At 30.7% G+C, this 19,177-nt stretch overlaps 1 protein-coding gene across 1 annotated transcript; it reads right to left on the bottom strand.

Moving 5' to 3' along the window:
* Positions 1-7,380: 7,380 nt before the first annotated feature.
* Positions 7,381-8,646, bottom strand: LOC136091977 (uncharacterized). The gene has a single exon (XM_065819698.1). The coding sequence runs from the start codon at positions 8,644-8,646 to the stop codon at positions 7,381-7,383; it is 1,266 nt and encodes a 421-aa protein (XP_065675770.1).
* Between the last annotated feature and the right edge of the window lie 10,531 nt (positions 8,647-19,177).

Genomic DNA, 19,177 nt, shown 5'->3' with positions numbered 1-19,177 from the left:
AATTACGTTTTCTATATTCATAATAAATAGAGTCCTATATACAAAAACATGGCTGTTGCTAACAGAGATAACATCATCTTATGCGCAATTAAATATATAATTAAGAATTTGTTAATCACGCGATACGTATTCTATCTTGTTTGTTGTAAAACACAATTTGTCGGAGATACACAGTGGGTCAGGTGGTGGACAAAAGTAAAAAAAATACATTTTCAAAAATTACGTTATTATGTACCATTTTATAGATTAAAAATTAAGCTTTTGTACAATGTAAATATTTTTGTGTAATTGTCATCCCTTATACTTCTAAGCTGTATAATGAAAAGCTTTTTTAAAAAAAAGTTGAAAAAAAACCTCTCTTTTTATTGCATAGTTTAATAAAATCAAGTATTATTTTTCAAGTGAGTTATTACAACACTATTTTGCGCGTAAGTTATGTCAAATAAAATGATGTCAAATGACGACGTATTTTAAGTACTCTTTTTAGTTAAAATTTCACTTATATAATTGAGTATAAAAACCATAGGTCTTAATGTCCTACTTTAACTTTTTGTTTCTGTATTGGTTAAGAAAAATTAAAAAAAAAGAAAAAGAAAGAATTAGTACAACGAAACTATATTACCAAAAAGCATGCAAGCAAATACGCATTATCCTGAAGTATTCCTTTTACATTAGCATATACTTTGAAATATCTAAATAACTCTTATAAATCATAATTTAAAAAACAAACAAACAATTGAAGCAATAAAAAGCGGGAAGGTCCTTTTCTAAGATCGTCAAACCGACAATGACAAACCTCTAATTGTTGGGTAAGTTTAACAGTAGCAACTACTAAAACTTTAGAAAAAGCTGAGCGCTACGTCGTTCATCAATCACTTTTGCTTCAATTTGTTTTTAAACTCATTAAGCGTAGCTATTGTTTTAAGTTCAATAGTTATTATTTTATTCCGTAATTTTGGCTATCTAATAGAAATTGAAAATTTAGTCGCCGCAAAATTGCTTTTGGGTTGAATATAACTGTTATTTGAAAATCTGGTTAGATATCTGTTCTGATTTATTTTGAATAGTGGGTAAAATATTTTAGGAGATAAATTTGAACATAAATATAACAATTTGATAAAAATTTAATTTATAAACGTTCAATATATTTGAATTAACAAATAATGCTAGGGAGTGTGTATAACGGCCCACATTGGAAATGATTTTGATTGCATGCTTTTGTTTATTAAATAGTTTTTTGTTTTATTTTTATTTGTACTGCACCAAGCAATGTTTTCGTAATTAAGATGGCAATGAATGAACGAGAAATATAAAAGCTTCAAGTAAGTTGGATTTAAAAAAGGTTTTGCTCTGCAAAGCAGGTCTATGTTCCTTGAGATTGTATTTTCGAGATATTGTATGTGTCTCTCCACGTCACATTTTCATCAAGAAGCACGCCGAGAAATATTAAAGTGGTTTCTCTTTTCATGTCCTGATTGGCAATACAAAGTTTTGGAAGTTTGAAAGGAATTTTATCTCGGTCATGAAAGCGATGGAAAAAAGTTTATTTTGTTTTGGTTACGTTTAGAGACAATTTGTTTGCATTAAACTATTCAGAAAGATTTAATAGCTCTTTGTTACTGACTTAAACAGAATATTTATATCATTATGTGCATAAAATAGATTTGTGTCATCTGCAAATAAAAGTGTATGTGGTTCAGTACAAGCTTTGCTTAAATCATTAATAAAAATGAGAAATGGGAGTGGTCCTAATATAGATCCCTGAGGAACCACACATGCTATGTTCATATTGGTCGTTTTACCTTCACACACCAAATGTATATTTATTTTCATCAAATGATTTTAAGATATCATGAACAAGATGAACAATAGCCTGATCAGTAGAGTGCCTCTTTTTAAACCCAAATTGCTTACTATAGAAAATATTGTTTGCATTTAAAAAGTAATACAATCTTTTATACATGTGTTCTAATAACTTTGAAAAGCATGATAGTATGGTGATGTAATTGGAGAGACTAGTCTCATCTTCTGATTTTAGTATAGGTATTACCCTTGCAACTTTAAGTTTATTGGGAAGGATTCCTTATTCTAAAGAGAGCGTAATTATATATGCAAAAGCGGGGTTTTTAAATAAGGCATTGATTTAATTACTACTTTACTGCTTACATCATCAACTCCATTACCTTTATTTGGTTTTAGTAAGTAAATGGCATCAAGCTGTTTCTGTTAGCATATTATTTACCATTGTATTATTATTAGAGTTTAGGTATGATTTGAAGCAAGTTTTACTTCTTTTTATTTTTGATGCTAAACTTGTGCTAACAAATGCATGGTTAAACGAATTAGCAACTATTGCGTCGCTAATAATTTCACAGTCATTTATAATTAGTTTTTTTGGCAAACAACTAATATTCTTTTTTTTTGTCAAGCTTTTTGTTAATCATTTTTTATATTTTAGTAATTGACTACTATAGTAAAACTTTTTTGAGCGCTTTACAATCGACACAAAAAGACGATTACAGTTTTTAGAGTTATGTAGCGAAAACATGTACTTTATTCTAAATGGTTATGTAATAATTGGGTTTCAGCAAGACTAGATTAGTTTTACAAACTTGTTTTAATATTAATACATCTTAAAATACCTATTTATAAGATATTGTAAATGTAGTTCATATTTATATAGTTAAAACATGAAAAATATTGATATTTATTTATATATAATACAAGAAAACTCAAACTTAACTAATCCTAAAATTTTGGATGCAGTTGTAAATGACATAAAGTTAACTGCAAATAATAACCTGTCTAATTTTATAAAGCATCTTTGACAAAGGTATATATTCAGAAGCTCTAAAGTTCGTTTTAAAGAGTATAACAAACAATGGTTGCAAAATAAACCGATATCAGTTCAATTTGTAATTAATAATAAGAAAATTCTACTAACTGCTTCCATTGATAAAGAAAACTCCGCTTTTATGCAACTGTAGTATCTGGCAGGCTCCAGGTGAATTTTGATACTTTAAATAGTAAAACAAAGAAAAGAAGATTGACGCTATTCGTTGCATCATATTCATCTTAAGAACTATTGTTTGCATCAGGTTGTAGTTTGCTACAAGATGGTAAAGATAAAAATGCTAAAGCTAGTTTACAATTATTAGAATATATGAGTTTTGGTTCGAAAAATAATTTTAAATCAATATTTTTATATTATTATATACACAAAAAGGTTGAAGCTTTAGGTTCCTTTTTATATGGATTATGTAGTAGTTGCATGAAATAAAAAATAGAGCCCTGGAACTGCATAAAAATACTTAAAATTAGTAATTGGGAATGTGTTAAATTTTTAAAATGCATAAAAAAATTTTTAATCAGACTGCCACATAAATATTAGTCTTGTTTATAACATTGATGCTTTAAGAAAGTTTACTTATGAGTAAACTTTCTTAAAGCATCAATGTTATAAACTAGACCAATATTAATGTGGCATAGTTACAAGCTTATAAGCTAGTAACTATGCAAAATGAACCGTTGCCAGGCATTTTAGGTGTTACTATCAATCAAATAAAAATCATAGTACCACTACATTTGTGGTATAAAAATACTAAATGTGGTCATTATGGAGGTAATCTAATAAAGTTATTACTTTCGGGGTTTAATACTTACCATACCAAAAACTATTTTACAAATTTTTTTTTAAAAAAGTACTTTATTTATATATTTATATTACTCAGATTTGAAATCATGTTATAATTTTTTTTTATGTATGTCTTTATATATCTATTATAAACATATATATTTAATACTTAATAGTATATTTTACATTTACTGATATATATTTATATTCGTATAATTCATATTTATTCAACAAAGTTGTATTTATATAGCTTACCTGAAGAGAAATGAAAGTTTTCCAAAAAAAAATGTCTTCTATAAAGAGCAGTAGTTTTTGCTTTAAATTCAAATAGTGAATCAAGCAACTTTCAAGCAACTTCCAAGCAACTTCCAAGCAACTTTCAAGCAACTTTCAAGCAACTTTCAAGCAATTTTCAAGCAACTTTCAAGCAACTTTCAAGCAACTTTCAAGCAACTTTCAAGCAACTTTCAAGCAACTTTCAAGCAACCTTCAAGCAGTTTTCAAGCAACTTTTAAGCAACTTTCAAGCAACCTTCAAACAGTTTTAATGTTAAAAATTATACTATCTGATATTAGTAACAAAAAATTTAACGTAGTAGAAAAAGAAAATATTGATACTAAATCAATGGCAATGGTTTAATGTGCCGCCTACCATGTCGGCTCCTAAAGTGATGGAATTGACAAAAAGTTTTTCTATATCCAATATCGCAGGTAGGGTAGAGTGAGGCTAATTGGATAAAAGCTGAATTCATTAACAAGACATCAAACTCTTAGTCATTATGACTTAAGTTTAATAAATTTGTTTTTTATATTACCTTTTCGCTTTTAATCAAAAAAACAATAAAAGTTGACTAAGCAAGAAAAGAATGCTTAAAATATATTTATGATTGTTCAAACACTCAATTGTTCAAACACTCGTGTGGATTATCTAGAATAAAAAATGTATTTTCAATTTTATCTTGTATATGCATTTTACGATTGTGTATTTTTCTATTCAACAACAGATTCTGAAACATAATATAAAACCATTTGATAAGTTAATTAAACATTTATTATACTTAGATGATAATAAATGTTACTAAAGTGTTACGACAGTGTAAATTTAAAATATCTTAAGTAGCATAGTTATAGTAGCAAACATTTAAAAACAAAAAGCCACTTTTAAACACTATTAATCTACATTTGTCTTGATAAGAAGCCAATAGTCTCATATTACTTGGACGCGGGATTTGAGCTTAAAAAGGGTCTCACTTCTGCTAAAGCATGAGGCTCTCAGTGGCTGATGAAATTTAACTCAATTTAAATTTCACCCGCCACTGATAAAACTCAATTTTTTTTAGCTAATCGTTATCACAACAATCTAGATCTTGCTATATTTATAAACGGCAATGCACTCGATGAGTCTTCTACTTTTTGTCTTCTAAGACTACCTCTTACTTCCAATCTTTCCTGGAAACTATATATCAAATTTAATTCAAAATTAGCATCTGCTAATGTTGCATATCTTTATTGTGCTTGCTACTTTCTCACTACGAATTCTATTTTTATCTCAAATCCGTTTTTGTATGGAATACTTTTGCCATATCTAGAGCAGATCTTCGAATGATGCCCTTTCTCTTTTAGACAAGCTGCAAAAATGCATTGTAAACATAATCGGATCTGCACTTGCAGCGAATCAACCATTGTGACATTTTCGTAATGTTGCTTTTTTTCTCTTTTGTATAAATACTATAATGGGCGCTGCTCTAAAGAGCTAGCGTCTCTTGCGCAATCTACTAAAATTTCTTCTAGTGTAACTCGTTATTCAATTAAGTCTCATCCTTTTACTGTGACTGTTCCTAAGTGCTCCAATAATTCTTATTTATCTAGTTTTTTACTCCCTTTGTCTTGTTTCCCTGATTCATATAATTTGCAATCTAAGCAAAAAGTCGCCTGTTAATCGTTAATTGTTAAAAAGTCGTTTGTTAATAGTAGTAGTAGTAGTAGTAGTAGTAGTAGTAGTAGTAGTAGTAGTAGTAGTAGTAGTAGTAGTAGTAGTAGTAGTAGTAGTAGTAGTAGTAGTAGTAGTAGTAGTAGTAGTAGTAGTAGTAGTAGTAGATGCTGTAGCCGCCCGAAGACGACGAGTGTGTGTATTAATAACACACTTAGACAGCCGTGTCAATTGTCTAATTGTGCTTTAAAACTGTTTAATGATTTTGCATTGACTACATCTTTAGGTAGTTTATTCCATGGTTTTGTTATTCTGTTAGTAAAGAATGAGTGTCTTAAGTTGCACTTTGTTTTTTCGCGTTCAAACCTGACACCGTTTCCTCTAGATAATTGAAAATCATTTGGCTTGAAACCGTTTAAAAAGTCCACATTTTCAATCTTATTTAATAACTTATAAGTCTGGATCAAATCTCCACGAAGTCTGCGTTCACATAATGGGCTGAGGCCAAGAATCTCCAGTCTTTCCTCGTATTTCATTTTTGCCAGAGTCGGATTGAGTCTCGTAGCCCTGTGTTGAACTTTCTCGAGCAGTTCTATTTCTCCTTTAAGCTGAGGGGACCACACTGGAACCGCGAATTCAATTATTGGGCGAACAAACGTCATGTATAAGACTTTAAGAGTCTGCACATCCAGTTTCACAAATGTGTTTTTAATCATTCCCAGCATTTTATTTGCCTTCGAGCTGCAAGATATAATTTGCTGTCTCCATTTCATGTTTGCTGAGAATAATACGCCTAGATCTTTTTGAATAGTAGTTTGTCCTAGGACAACATTATCCATAGAATAATCGTGTTTTGGATTGTTACTTCCATAATGTATTATTTCGCATTTTTCTTTATTGAATTTCACTAACCATTCTTTAGACCAGTCCCAAGCACTGTTTATATCTCGTTGAAGACTGTTTATTTTCTCTATTGAGTTCACATCGATCATTATTTTGGTGTCATCTGCATAGAGCTTGGCTACATTTTGCATTCTATCCGGCAGGTCATTTATGAACAAAACAAACAATATCGGGCCAATTACCGATCCCTGCGGAACTCCGCTGTAGATATCGCGCCAGCTCGAAACAGTATCACCGTTGACTACGCGTTGCTTTCTATCTTTTAAAAATTCCTCTAACCACTTTAGCAGCTTTCCTGTAATTCCATACGCTTTTAATCTTAAAACGAGTCTTTTGTGCGGCACTGTGTCAAAAGCTTTCGCAAAGTCTAAATAAACCACATCTACCGGACGATTCAGTGCGATATTTTCTGTTAAATAATCCACAGTTTCCATGAGATTTGTCGTGCATGATCTAGATTTAACAAATTCATGTTGACACTTCGATAAAAATTTATTGTTCATAAAATGTGCCAAAAGTGAGTCTTTTATTATGCTCTCCAGAATTTTACACGGCACAGAAGTCAGTGATACTGGTCGATAATTATTCGCTTCCAGCTTACTGCCTTTGTTCTTAAAGATTGGGGCAATTTTCCGCAAATTTCCATTGCTTAGGTAGTTCGCTCTTATCAATCGAAGACATAAATATCAATGTGATTGGCATTGCTAGTCCTTCAGCGCAATTTTTTAAAATGATAGTACTCAATTGATCAACTCCACATGATTTCTCAATGGATAATTTGCTTAATCTTGTTACTACGTCACTGTAATTAATTGCACTCTCGTCAAAATCTAAATATTTACCTCTACATCTCGATCCGAATTCTGGTAATACTTGGTCGCCCTCTCTAGTGAAAGAGTTTTGAAAATTTTCGTTTAAAATGTCAACATCTCACTAGTCGTATTTGTAACATTTCCTTCGACGTTTTTTATCGCTTTAATTGAGCTCTTTACATTTTGTTGATCGTTCGCATATTTAAATAGTATCTTCTTGTTTCTAATCGATTTGTAGACCAGTTCGCGTTCGTATTTTTTTCTGGCTTTTCTCGTTTCAATTTTAATTGTTTTACACAATGCTTTGTATTCGTTTACCATATTTTTGTTTTTCCAATTTGTGCAACAGTTTAAATGTCTCATTCGTCTTTTGTTCTTCACAAGTTCTTTTAGTTCATTGTCAATCCAAAAAATTATTTTACGAGTCCTGTTTTTCGAGCTGTGACACGGTATATATTTTTGACAAGCTTCGTTAACATAAAAAATGAGCGTGTCGTACATCTCCTGGACATTAATTGCATCAAAAATGTTTACCCAGTCTGTATTTGTAAAAAATTTGTTCATTCCTGCGAAGTCAGCTTTTTTTAAAATATATTTCCGATTGCTAGCTACAGTTTTTGTCTCATGGTGATTGAGTACATATTTAAAGCAAATTACAAGATGTCCTTTGCTTATATTCCCTAATACCGCATTTGTCTCAACTTGAAATAATCTTTGTTCGTTTACTGTGAACAGTAAATCCAATGTATTCTCGTACGTTGATTCGTTTAGTTGAAAAGTAGGTATCGCGACGTGCTGAATTAGAAATTCGTCGTTTATTATTTCCGAGAAATGATGTTCTATCGAGTATTCACTGGAATTTATTGCATGAACTGCTCCATCTGACCATTCAATTTTCGGAAAATTAAAGTCACCCATTATTAAAAGATCTTTAAAACCCCGTTTGTCCACATATTCTCTTGCAGTTCTGAAAACATTTCTGAACAGTTCCATATCTACCACATCGTTTGGTCGGTATATGCATCCTACCAAATATTTGTCGTTCCCGAAAACTAGTACAGTCCAGATTTGTTGTAAGTCAGTCGTCAATAGCCATTTTTCATTTACTTCATAAGATGTTATTTCGCTATTCACGTAAATACAAACTCCTCCGCCCACGCGGCCATCTTTTCTGTCGCTACGATATAAGCAAAAATTTTCCACACACGTAATTGAAGTTTCACTAAACCATGTTTCCGTTACTCCGATTATGTTTGGTTCATTCAGGTGACACAATACTTTAAATTCCTCAAACTTGTTGTTTAGTGAAGTGGCGTTCAAATATATACAGGATAAATACGATAAATTTTCGCTTTTTTTCGCTTTCATTTTTTTTCTCTATAATTGTTTCTTAAATCGCACAATTTCGTTTCCACGAATCGCATATCGAAAGGGCGAGTTGGCGTCAAGCTTCGAATTTAAGTCGTTTTGTTTCTTCCTCAACTCAAAGTCCTGTAGTCTCTCGGCCTCTGTCAAGTCTGGGCATATATAGACTTCTTTAAAATCTTGCTTTTCTCTTAGCTTTTTTGACGCGAGTAAGAGAGGATTTCTTTCGCCTTCGGATAACTCGAGTAGAATCGGGCCTGGTTTGGCAGCGTTTTTTGATTTGAATCTCCTTAAATGTATCGGTTTAACATTTTCTTTTCCTATTGTTTTTAGTAAGTCCTCAATTGCTTTCTTGTCTTCTTCAATTTTATCTTTGCTCTCAGTTTTGCTCGACTCTTTAATTCCATATATAATGACGTTCTTTTCGCGTTTCTTTCGCTCCTCCTGCTCATTAATTGCTGCGTTAACTACAACTAGTTGTTTTTTCGGTTTTTTTGCGTTTCGCGACACCACATTAACCCAATCATTTCCAATGTTCACTGTTGAAGTCACAGCATTTGTTATTTTGTCCTCCAGCGTTTTAACTCTTTTCTCTAATTCCACAATTTGATTATCTTTCACAACAATCGCTGTTTCAAGAACAGATATTCTCTTGATTAGCGCTTCTATTTCCGTCTTGGTTACCATTTTTTTGTGGTGACGGTATCCAAGCAGCCAATTTTATTTTTATTTTTTACGATATTTGTTTTTAATTGAGATAAGATTTAAATTGTCCCTCGGAAGTATATACTTCAGAGTTGATACGGTTGGTTGAATACATTAATATGTGATATTAGATTAAATAAAGCTAAGTTGAAACTAAATTTATAACTTGAGTTTACCAGTTCTGTTAAAAATCACAGCGTGAAAGCAGAAAAGTATACCAAAACCAGTAGACCAGTATTAGTAACCGATAAATCTGCTCCAAACGGTGAAAACAATATACAAAGTATTTTGTATACATATACCAAAAAACTGAATAACTTTATTAAGCTCCAATAACACGTCCGATCTCTTTAATTACTTGTAAACTTTACCTTGTAATCGTTACCTTGCTTTTTAAACTTCATATTTTCTCTTCCAGTAACTTCCAACTCTAATAGTGGTTGCTTGCTGCCTTGTTGAAAGTAAAGATGTTGAAATAAAAAAAAATAAAAAGTGAGCTATATGAAGAGTTAGTTGCTGTTATTAAAGCAGTTTCACAGTTGGAATTCTTCCTGAATCCAAATTGCTGGATTGGTATTAACTTTCAATTACCATTTTGCTAATTATGCTTTCAGAAAAAAATTTTAAAAACAAACAAGAAGCATGACAGTTTGTTAGCATTTCCGTTTTTTTTTACAAAATTGTTTGTGAATGAATGTCTAATTATTTCTGTCAACGTATTTATAACTTTTTATTAAAGATTAAAAACTGCTGAATATGCAAAATAAATAAAAAATTTTATTTATTTTTAAAACTCATATTGAAAACAATTCCGGTCAAACTGTTTTTTATTTGAAAATATCCCATCTACTATCCAGTTTAAATCTTAGCCCTAGCATATCTGTGGTACCCCAAGCTAATCTCAAGCTGAAACACAGGTTTAATTTGCGGCAATATTATTACATTATAAGTGACCAATCTTTTATCCAGATCATTCCAAGCTAAAACTTCTCACAAAAAAATCCCAAAAAATCAAAAGGAAGAAAAAAAAGTCTAGCAACCCAGATAAATCCCAGCTGTGACCCAGTTGCACTGACTAACTTGCTACAAAAACCATAAAATTTTTATATTATTTTTTCTGGTTAGAAATATGTTACACATCTTAAAATGTTTACTTAGCAAAACTGTTATTTCACATTCGATAGTGGCTTTTTTTTGTTTTTTTTTTGTTTTTTTGTTGTTTTTTTTAAATTGCGCTGCTTACTCTAACTAGACAAGGCGATGAATAAATTAAATTATAAAGAGACTGTAGGTCTTTAAAAGCCATTTAACTAAAATTGAAATAAATGAATAAATTTTTTTAAATTTCATTAATATTCTTTAAGTGATTAAAAGTTATGACCATGTGAAATTAACATTTATTTATGTGAAATAACTTTCGAACATTACAAGATTATTAAATGAAACTTAAAACCTGTCAATGAATTGAAATTTATTATAATTTGCCTTAAAATAAAAATGTTTATGCGGTTTTATTGAACTATTGAGTTTTTTTTTTCAAATTCTGATTCTGGCTGCCTTAGCTCCCGTCTAACTTTCGTTTTAACCCCCTCTCCCTAACTTTCTTGACCATTCTACGCCATTTGCGTAACGCATTATTTTTAAAGTGAGTTTCCACTCACCCGCTTTTTCTACAGGAACGGAAAAGGGAATAGAAAAATAATCACGTGAGTATGCGTAGTTTTCCTTGAGACAACTTAAAACTTTTGTTACGCATGCTCACGTGATTATTTTTTCCTTTCCTTTCCAGTTCCCGTGGAAAAACGGATGAGTGGAAACTCGGCTTTAGAGGTTTTCTGTTGACGGTGTTTTTACTTAAGTTTTTATTTTTTTTAATAAATTTTTTTCCTCGTTTTAGAGGTTTTCAAAAAAAAATCAATATTTTATGACAAAACATATAATACATTTGTGCATAAATACCATTATGTTTATGTGTATTTCACGTATTACCCCAAAGTTCTCGATGATAAGATTTATTCAGTCTTCTACGAGTTTCCTATAACAACATAATCTATAATTCCGTTCATAATTATTCGATTAAAACGCTATGATAAAAATCATAAGAATAGCAAAAATGCTAAAGTGGGCAAAACTACACAAAAAAGGGATCATCAATGACTAAACGTGGACCGACGTGTTAAAGTTTTAAACATTTGGTTTTAAGATAAGATTGTTTGACTGGAAAAAAAATCGTTGAATGTAGGATAAAATAGTGTGTATTATTGACTGTAAAACATGGTGGATGTAGAGTTAAAGTGTGGGGCTGCTTGGGTAGGAATGCTAAAGGTGACTTTGTAAAAATAGAGGGTGTAATGACAAATGTCATTACACCCTCGGACAGATGGGTTAATGGTAAGCCATTTATTTTTTCAGAAGGAAATGAGCTAAAAGTAAAGTAGAAGAAAATAAGCTTAAATTTAAAACTTATTTCTCAAAAAATTTTTAAGTTATTTGACTGAGTTCGAGAACGATAAAATATTGAATAAAATGGTTTAGCCTCCCAATCACAAGATCTTTCTCCTATTGAATTTTTATGGTAGGAATTAAAAGTAAAGTCAAAAAATAATGCCTAATGATGAATAAGATGTGAAAAAAATTTACTTAGTTGCATAATATTGACTTAGACAAATTGGATAGGTCTAAAATTTGGTAAACGTAAAATTGAAAAAAAAAAATTTCCATTTTTAAACCTCATTTGAGTTTTAATATATTTAATAGATATTTAATTGGAGAATAAAGTTTGTTCAGAGATTTTATATAACATCAAAAAAGGAACAATTGACGAGATAATTAACAATTTTACTACTTAACTTTACTTATGATATTCATTAAGACAGTATATAGGTGGTAGGATTATGTTGATAATTTTTTTTTTTAATTTTTTATCTAACATACAATGCCTTCTAAGTCATGATATAAAAAAAAAATTTTTATTAGGTGCCCCAAGAAGATCTAACTGTTTGTCACAGAGCACAGCGGATAAGCCTTTATCTAAAAAGTCCACGCATCCTTCCTTACCGAAGGCACGAAATATGCCCATTGCTTCGAACCCTGGATCTCTTGCTTCTAAAGCAAGCGCTCTAACCACTGCGCCACGGCCAGTTTTTTTTCAAATTAATTTTTTAAGAATTTAATTTTATACCTATAAATATATATTTTTTATTGCTTAATTAATCTTGCTCTTTGCTTAAAAATTCTTGCTCCATATTAAAGAAATAAGGCACAGATAATTCGAGGATAATGTTGATGAGTTTTTCAATAGAAAAAGTAAACTTTGTTTGATCGAGTTAAAGAATTTGTAAACGTTTTCAAATTGTGATGATTTTCCTATAATTGGAAAATCATCACAATTTGATGATATTAATAGAAATATGTCATTTTTATTAATCATTTTTATTATTTTGATTTTGTTTGATGAAATATAAATATGTCATTTTTATTAAGTTCATGCTTCTCTTAACTCCCCTATTGGGGAGTTGGGAGGAGTGGGACGCGGGAGAAGTAGAATAACTCAAAAATTCTAAATAGGAAAGGTCCCTAATCACTGTTGTATAATTCAAACAATGAGATTTTTTCCTCACTATTTAGCAAACATCTCTTTGTCTCAGCGTGTGGTAAAAACCACATTTTTGAAAAGTACGCCCAAAAATCAATTTTCTGAGGGGTAAAGTGGGACCAAAAAAATGATTTGATTTCCCACTTCTCCTGTCACTTTTGTGTAAATATATTATTACGTTGTTTACGATTTCAATAATTATTAAATAACAATTTTTTTGTAAACATGTTGTTAATTACTCGTTTGTCTCACTTTTCCCCACATCTGTCCTACTTTACCCCAATAGCACGGTTTCCGTAAAATTAAAAAAGTATATATTTTATTGTAACCTGCTGTCAAGGGGACAAAAAAAGTTATTAACATCATTATTGAATTATTTTTAATGTCTTACTTCTTCCCACTCTCCCCTATATTTTTAAACTATACCAATTATGATCAATTTTTTGACCCCCGTGTACTTTTAGTTCCTTGATTGTAAGTCTAATGCTGATGGGTTTAAATATGATCATCTTGTTGATCCAGTTTTGATTTTTTGGTTGAATATAAAATTATGATTGGTTAAATATGTTTACGACAACCTTAAGGGATCTCTGTCCTTCATTAATACCAACGTATAATAGAAGAAAAAAAGATCTGATTCCGGAAAAAATATTATATATGAATATAAGGTCATTTACTAAAATAGTTAGGTCTTCACATTAAACAATATTTTTTTTTTAAATCAGTATTTATCACTTTTGAATGAAAAATTTTTTTAAATTACAAAGCCTATCCTAGTTCTTCTTTCGTATTTTTGATCTTATAACGTATTTTCTTTATTATTCCTATTACCGCACAATCTAGAAGATCATGGTTCGAGTTGCCTACAAAAAAAAAAAAAAATACGCTTGGATTTCAATAACGTATTCTTGTTTAGTTTCATTAAAACTCTCATCTTTAATGAGGGGGTATTGTTGTTTAACCTTCTCCGGTTAAATGCAGGGTTGGAAAAAGCCCGGGTTTTTTAAAAAAAAACCCAGCCCACTGGGTTCTTTTGGGTTTTTTTGGGTTTTATTGGGTTTTATTGGGTTTTATTGGGTTTTTTAGGGTTTTTTTAAAAATAGCTTTTTTTACTTAGAAAATGAAAGACATATTACCTATTTTGCATTCAAACTATCTTTAAACATTTAATTTTTTCAAAATAATAATTAAAAACACATGGTAATAGTTATTTATTTATTGAAAAGAGCTTTTACAAGGAAAATTTAATAAATTGAAGAACTGTAAATAAAATTCTCCTTACATAATTTTACTTTGTTTGATTATTACAATAATTTTCAATTCTTGTCAGCTTTTCAGATGTTTTTGACAGATTTCCAGTTAAACACTTCCTCTGGGATCATCAAGAATAAACTAAAACAAATATAAATTACACTTAAATAATAGAAATATAATTTTTTTTCAGAATTTAGGTGGTTATACTGAAGTTAAAAACGATTTTTCCTACTACTTACCTACTTATTGATCAGGTTCGATATCATCACAGGAACTGCTGTCAGCTTCTGAGCTATTGTGAAATGATTTGTAAATCTTCACAAGTTTCATTGCCTTATCTGCACCAAGACGATTCCTGATCTTCGACCAGACAAATCCAAAGGTTGAAAACCATCTCTCAATTGAGGCTGAGCTTGCAGGACAGGAGTGTAGAGAAGCTAGAAAGCTGCAGAAATTGGCAGAAACCTCTTTATCCCTGATTTGAGATCTAGTAACCTTTCCTTTCATGATGTTCCACCATTCTGATGGAGAGATAACCTTCAGTGATTCTGAGAACATTTGCTTGGGGAACACCTGCCTGTCCTTCAAGTTAAACTTGTATAGTAAACCCAAGAAATCAGGGTTCCTGTCCTTTAACCATTGTTCTGCACTGTTTTCATTATCATTACCAATGAAGCTTTTGTAATCATCTACATAGAAATGGTCAGTTATATAGGCCAAAATATGAAAGGGTTGTACAGCATCTTGAAATCTCTTCTTTATTGCATCATAGTATATGGATAGCTCTTCATCCTTTATCAATAAATACCAGATATGAGCTGCGTCAGAGAGATGATAAGAATCACTCTGCATCTTGTCTAAGGCAATCCCCGATTTTTTCATTTGACTAAGAAGACGACTTGCCTCACGTTTGATGGCTATATTCTCAATTATTCTTCCAATATCGGCTGGAAAATCTTCCATTTTCTCTCCATAGATCTCCACGTAGAAGTTATAATTTTTCTGGTATGTCTCAATGCAGGCAACTTGAGAGTTCCAGCGTGTTTCATTTAGCAGCTGAGGCATACATCCACCTTTTTCCTTTAATAAACCATGGGCCATATGCACATTTCTAAAACATTTCTGAACTTCCACAACCTGTTTTAGAATTGTTGAAAAAGAATTGCAAATGTCTTTCTGTAGCAAATTCATATAGTGTGCATTACAGCCATATGTTAACATATTAGGATACTCTTGTTTGATCAGCTCGTTCATTTTCTTCATCTTAGCTTCATTGTCAGTGCAGACAGCAAATACAAACTTATTATAATCATTTTTTATGCTAACTATAGCTTCATTGATGATTTTAAAGCAGTATTCTGCAGTTTTTTTTTTCTGATCCTGAGTCAACTATGATATACAGATAACTCTTTTTTCCATCATAAAATGAGTGAGCAATTATTGGGTCATTCTGAATACTAGACCATCCATCTTGACAAATTACCAACGTGTCTTTGGTTTCCAGTTCGTTCTTTATACCAGCTGACAGATCATCATAGACTTCATTTAATAGATCTCCACCCAGTTTCTTTCGGTTTGGTGGGACATACCCAGGACGAAGAAGAGAGCAAAGTTTCTGAAACTCACAATTTTCCACTGAGTTAAAAGATATGTTAGAGCTGAAAAAAAACCGGGCAACTTGCTTGTCTATGGCATCTTTCTGACCATTTGATGTTCTAACTACAAAGTTATTTAAGTTACTACTTTTAAACCTTTTTGCTGGTGTGGAGCTAGACATAATAGATCCTTTGGAAATTGAAGTATCTGACTCATTTGACATGAGGCTAATATTGCTCATTAAGCTTCCAGGTCTTGGTTCTTGTTCATCAGTGTCCTTCTTTCTCTCTTTACACTTCTCCAAATGAATACGAACTTCTTCAATTTTTCCACTAATCTTCTCTGAACAATGGTCACACTGAATACTATTTTTGTCCCCTTCTATCTCACTGACCTCCTTCCAATCCCATCCTTTCTTCCTTCCACTTCCGAATGGCATTCTTAAAAAGATTTTTTTCTGAAAAATACACATTGCATCGAGCAAGTTAAATATACTTAATGCTACACAAATAATAATACTGTTTAAATAAAAGTTTCTTGAGTAATTTGTAAGATAGAACACAGGCCTGACTTTGATATGGTTGATGAAAGCCACTAAGATTACTGAAAGTATATTGTAAAAATACTAAAACTATTTTTTCAGAAATATTTCAAAAAAATCATGTCTTTTAAAAATTTTGATTCTTATTAAATACTTTATTCTGATCATATCCATATCCTCTTTTCAATAATAATTACCTTTTATTTAGTCATAATTATGTTTAAATATTTTCTGATATAAATAAATCACAGAAAAAAACTAAGCAAAGAGAATCCTTTAAATAAAATATTATTTTAAAAAAACCCAAAAATACCCGAGTTTTTTTGGGTTTTTTTACCTGTTTTTTTTTGGGTTTTTTTGGGTCGGTTTTTTAATGCCAACCCTGGTTAAATGCCAGCAAAGACAAGCTCAGCTCACTAAAGATCATCATTACCCGCTTCGCTGACCAAGAGTAATTGAGATTAGGAAAAATAAAGAAAGTTAGAGCGAAAACTTGTCTTTCTTCGAGTTTAAATTACAGGTAATTACTGGTTGCATTAATATCGCTTATATAATTGGTTATTGATTGCCTAAAAACAAGACCGCGCAAACAAGCAGACGCGCAAACGTGCAAGAGTTTTCAAGTAAGATAGTTACGGTTTATGTTCATCAACCATCTGCTTTGTGATCTCATTTCATAACCAGAGTAAGTACACAAAATCTCACCAAGTTAATTCATGTTTCAAAGAGCAATCAAAGAGAAGATTAGAGTGACATGAAAAACAAAAACAGCAACAACGTGAAAAACAACAACAACAACAACGACAACAACAACAAAAACAAAAACAACAACAAAAACATACTCATCCTTTTAAACTTTGTAATTAGATGCAAAATATTTTTAGTCTCTGTGCTTCTAAATAATCGATATATCAAAGACATTTGATATATCGATTATTTATAATTTGATATATTTATTGCTTGTAATATTAATAAACTATCAAGTTATTGATTTATCAAGTAAATAGAATGGTCCAATTTAAAACAAAGAATTTTTACTTATATGCAAAGTTTTAAAAGTTTGAGTATATCTTTTTTGTTTTTGTTTTATATAAGTGATTTAATATAATACAAGTATTGTTTTAAAGCTTGCTAGAATGCTTCAACTGCAACCACAACCCAGCCACAATCAGAGTTGTTATCAAGGCAAAAAGTAGCAAGGTCAAGACCAAGGCCAAGACCAAATGTTACAAGGCTAAGGATAAGGCTAAGAGTTTTAAGGTCAAGGTCAAGAATAAGAGCTTCAAAGCCAAGGCCTACGCAAACCTTTTCAAGACCAAAGACTTAAATTTATGCCTTATTTTATGGCCAATTAATAACAAAACTGTTGGTAGCAAGAGCTATGACAATATAACCACATCTTGTAAAAATAGAACAAGGTTATGCGCAGAACTCAATAAGAAAATATACTTGTAGATATATATGAAAGCCGAAAACAAAAATATATAAAAATAAAGAATGAAAACTTTTAACTGTTTAATTTTGTGTATTTTTTTTGAAGGCCAAGGCCAAAATTTTTAAGCTCAAGGCCAACAGTTTCAAGGCCAAGACCAAGGTCAAGGCTTTGATTTGTGGCCTTAAGGTAAGGCCAAGGCCAAGGACTAACAACTCTGGCCACAACCTAAGCATACCACAACCCCATTCATAAAACGAGCCCTTGTTTTTTCAAGTATTTCGGAAGTTACAAAATGTTGTTTTAACCCAGGGTCGATGTTATAAAACTTTTTATCGGCGTAAAATGCTACCCCGTTTTATAACACCCAGTATTTACATTGAGTTGAAAATTTAAGTACCGAACGACGGTACTTAAATTTTACCGGTACTTAAATTTTCAACTGCTTATTATTATAAATATTATTAATTTTATTGTTGTTAATATTGTTATAATTCTTTTTTATATTACTATGTTTGATATATTATTGTTATTATCATTGTTGTTGTTATTTTTACTGTTATTACTGTTATTATTATTAATATAGTATAGTGTATACTTTTTATAACCTTTACTATTACTTTTAATCGCTGTTATTACAACTATTATTTTTATTTACTTCCACTTGTATTATAATTTTTATTGTCATTATTTTATTATTATTGAATTTTACAGGTGCTTCACATTATTACTTATTACTATTTGTAAATAACCTTGATGTAACAACTTTATTCAGAATATATTTGATTTGACATAATTTGATCACTGAAAATCACTGAAAAAATTTCATGGATAAAAGTAAATAAACAAATATGACTTTTTATATCAACTTTATAAATTTCCTTTTAGACATTGGAGTCTGAAAGAAAACCATCAGGAATTTAAATTTTTTGAAAATTTCCAAAGATTGTTATTGAGCTATTTAGAAACGATATAGAAAGTTTTATTGGAAGGAATAATGCACTTATGCTTGATTAATCAGGACTGTTTATTGATCCAAAAATCAGATCAACTTTATTTTAGACGAACTCGAAATGAACAGGCAAAAAAAATTGCTTCTTTTAAAATTTATGTAGAGATTATTTGAGATTCGAAATAATAAAAAAAAAGTGGTCAAACTTTAAAACAGAATTAATGCAATTCTAGAAATTAACATTGATGCTCGAATATGGTATGAGATCAAGTATTTTTGATGAAGTCATATGAACCAGCAACAAAATCCATCAAAGATTTTTCTTCTTATTCAGAAAGTGTTTAGAAATCATGTACAACTTGTTTCCAAAATCCGTATAGATTTTCTATGTTTAAATCAACACAATTTTCTATAGGCTTTTGAAACAAATGGTCTTAGAATTACAACTACAAAGAGCCT

This window comes from Hydra vulgaris, chromosome 15, assembly GCF_038396675.1.
Source record: "Hydra vulgaris chromosome 15, alternate assembly HydraT2T_AEP".
Classification (NCBI taxonomy): domain Eukaryota; kingdom Metazoa; phylum Cnidaria; class Hydrozoa; order Anthoathecata; family Hydridae; genus Hydra; species Hydra vulgaris.
The sequence above is the reverse complement of the archived record's forward strand: the minus strand, read 5'-3'. Positions and strand labels throughout refer to the sequence as shown.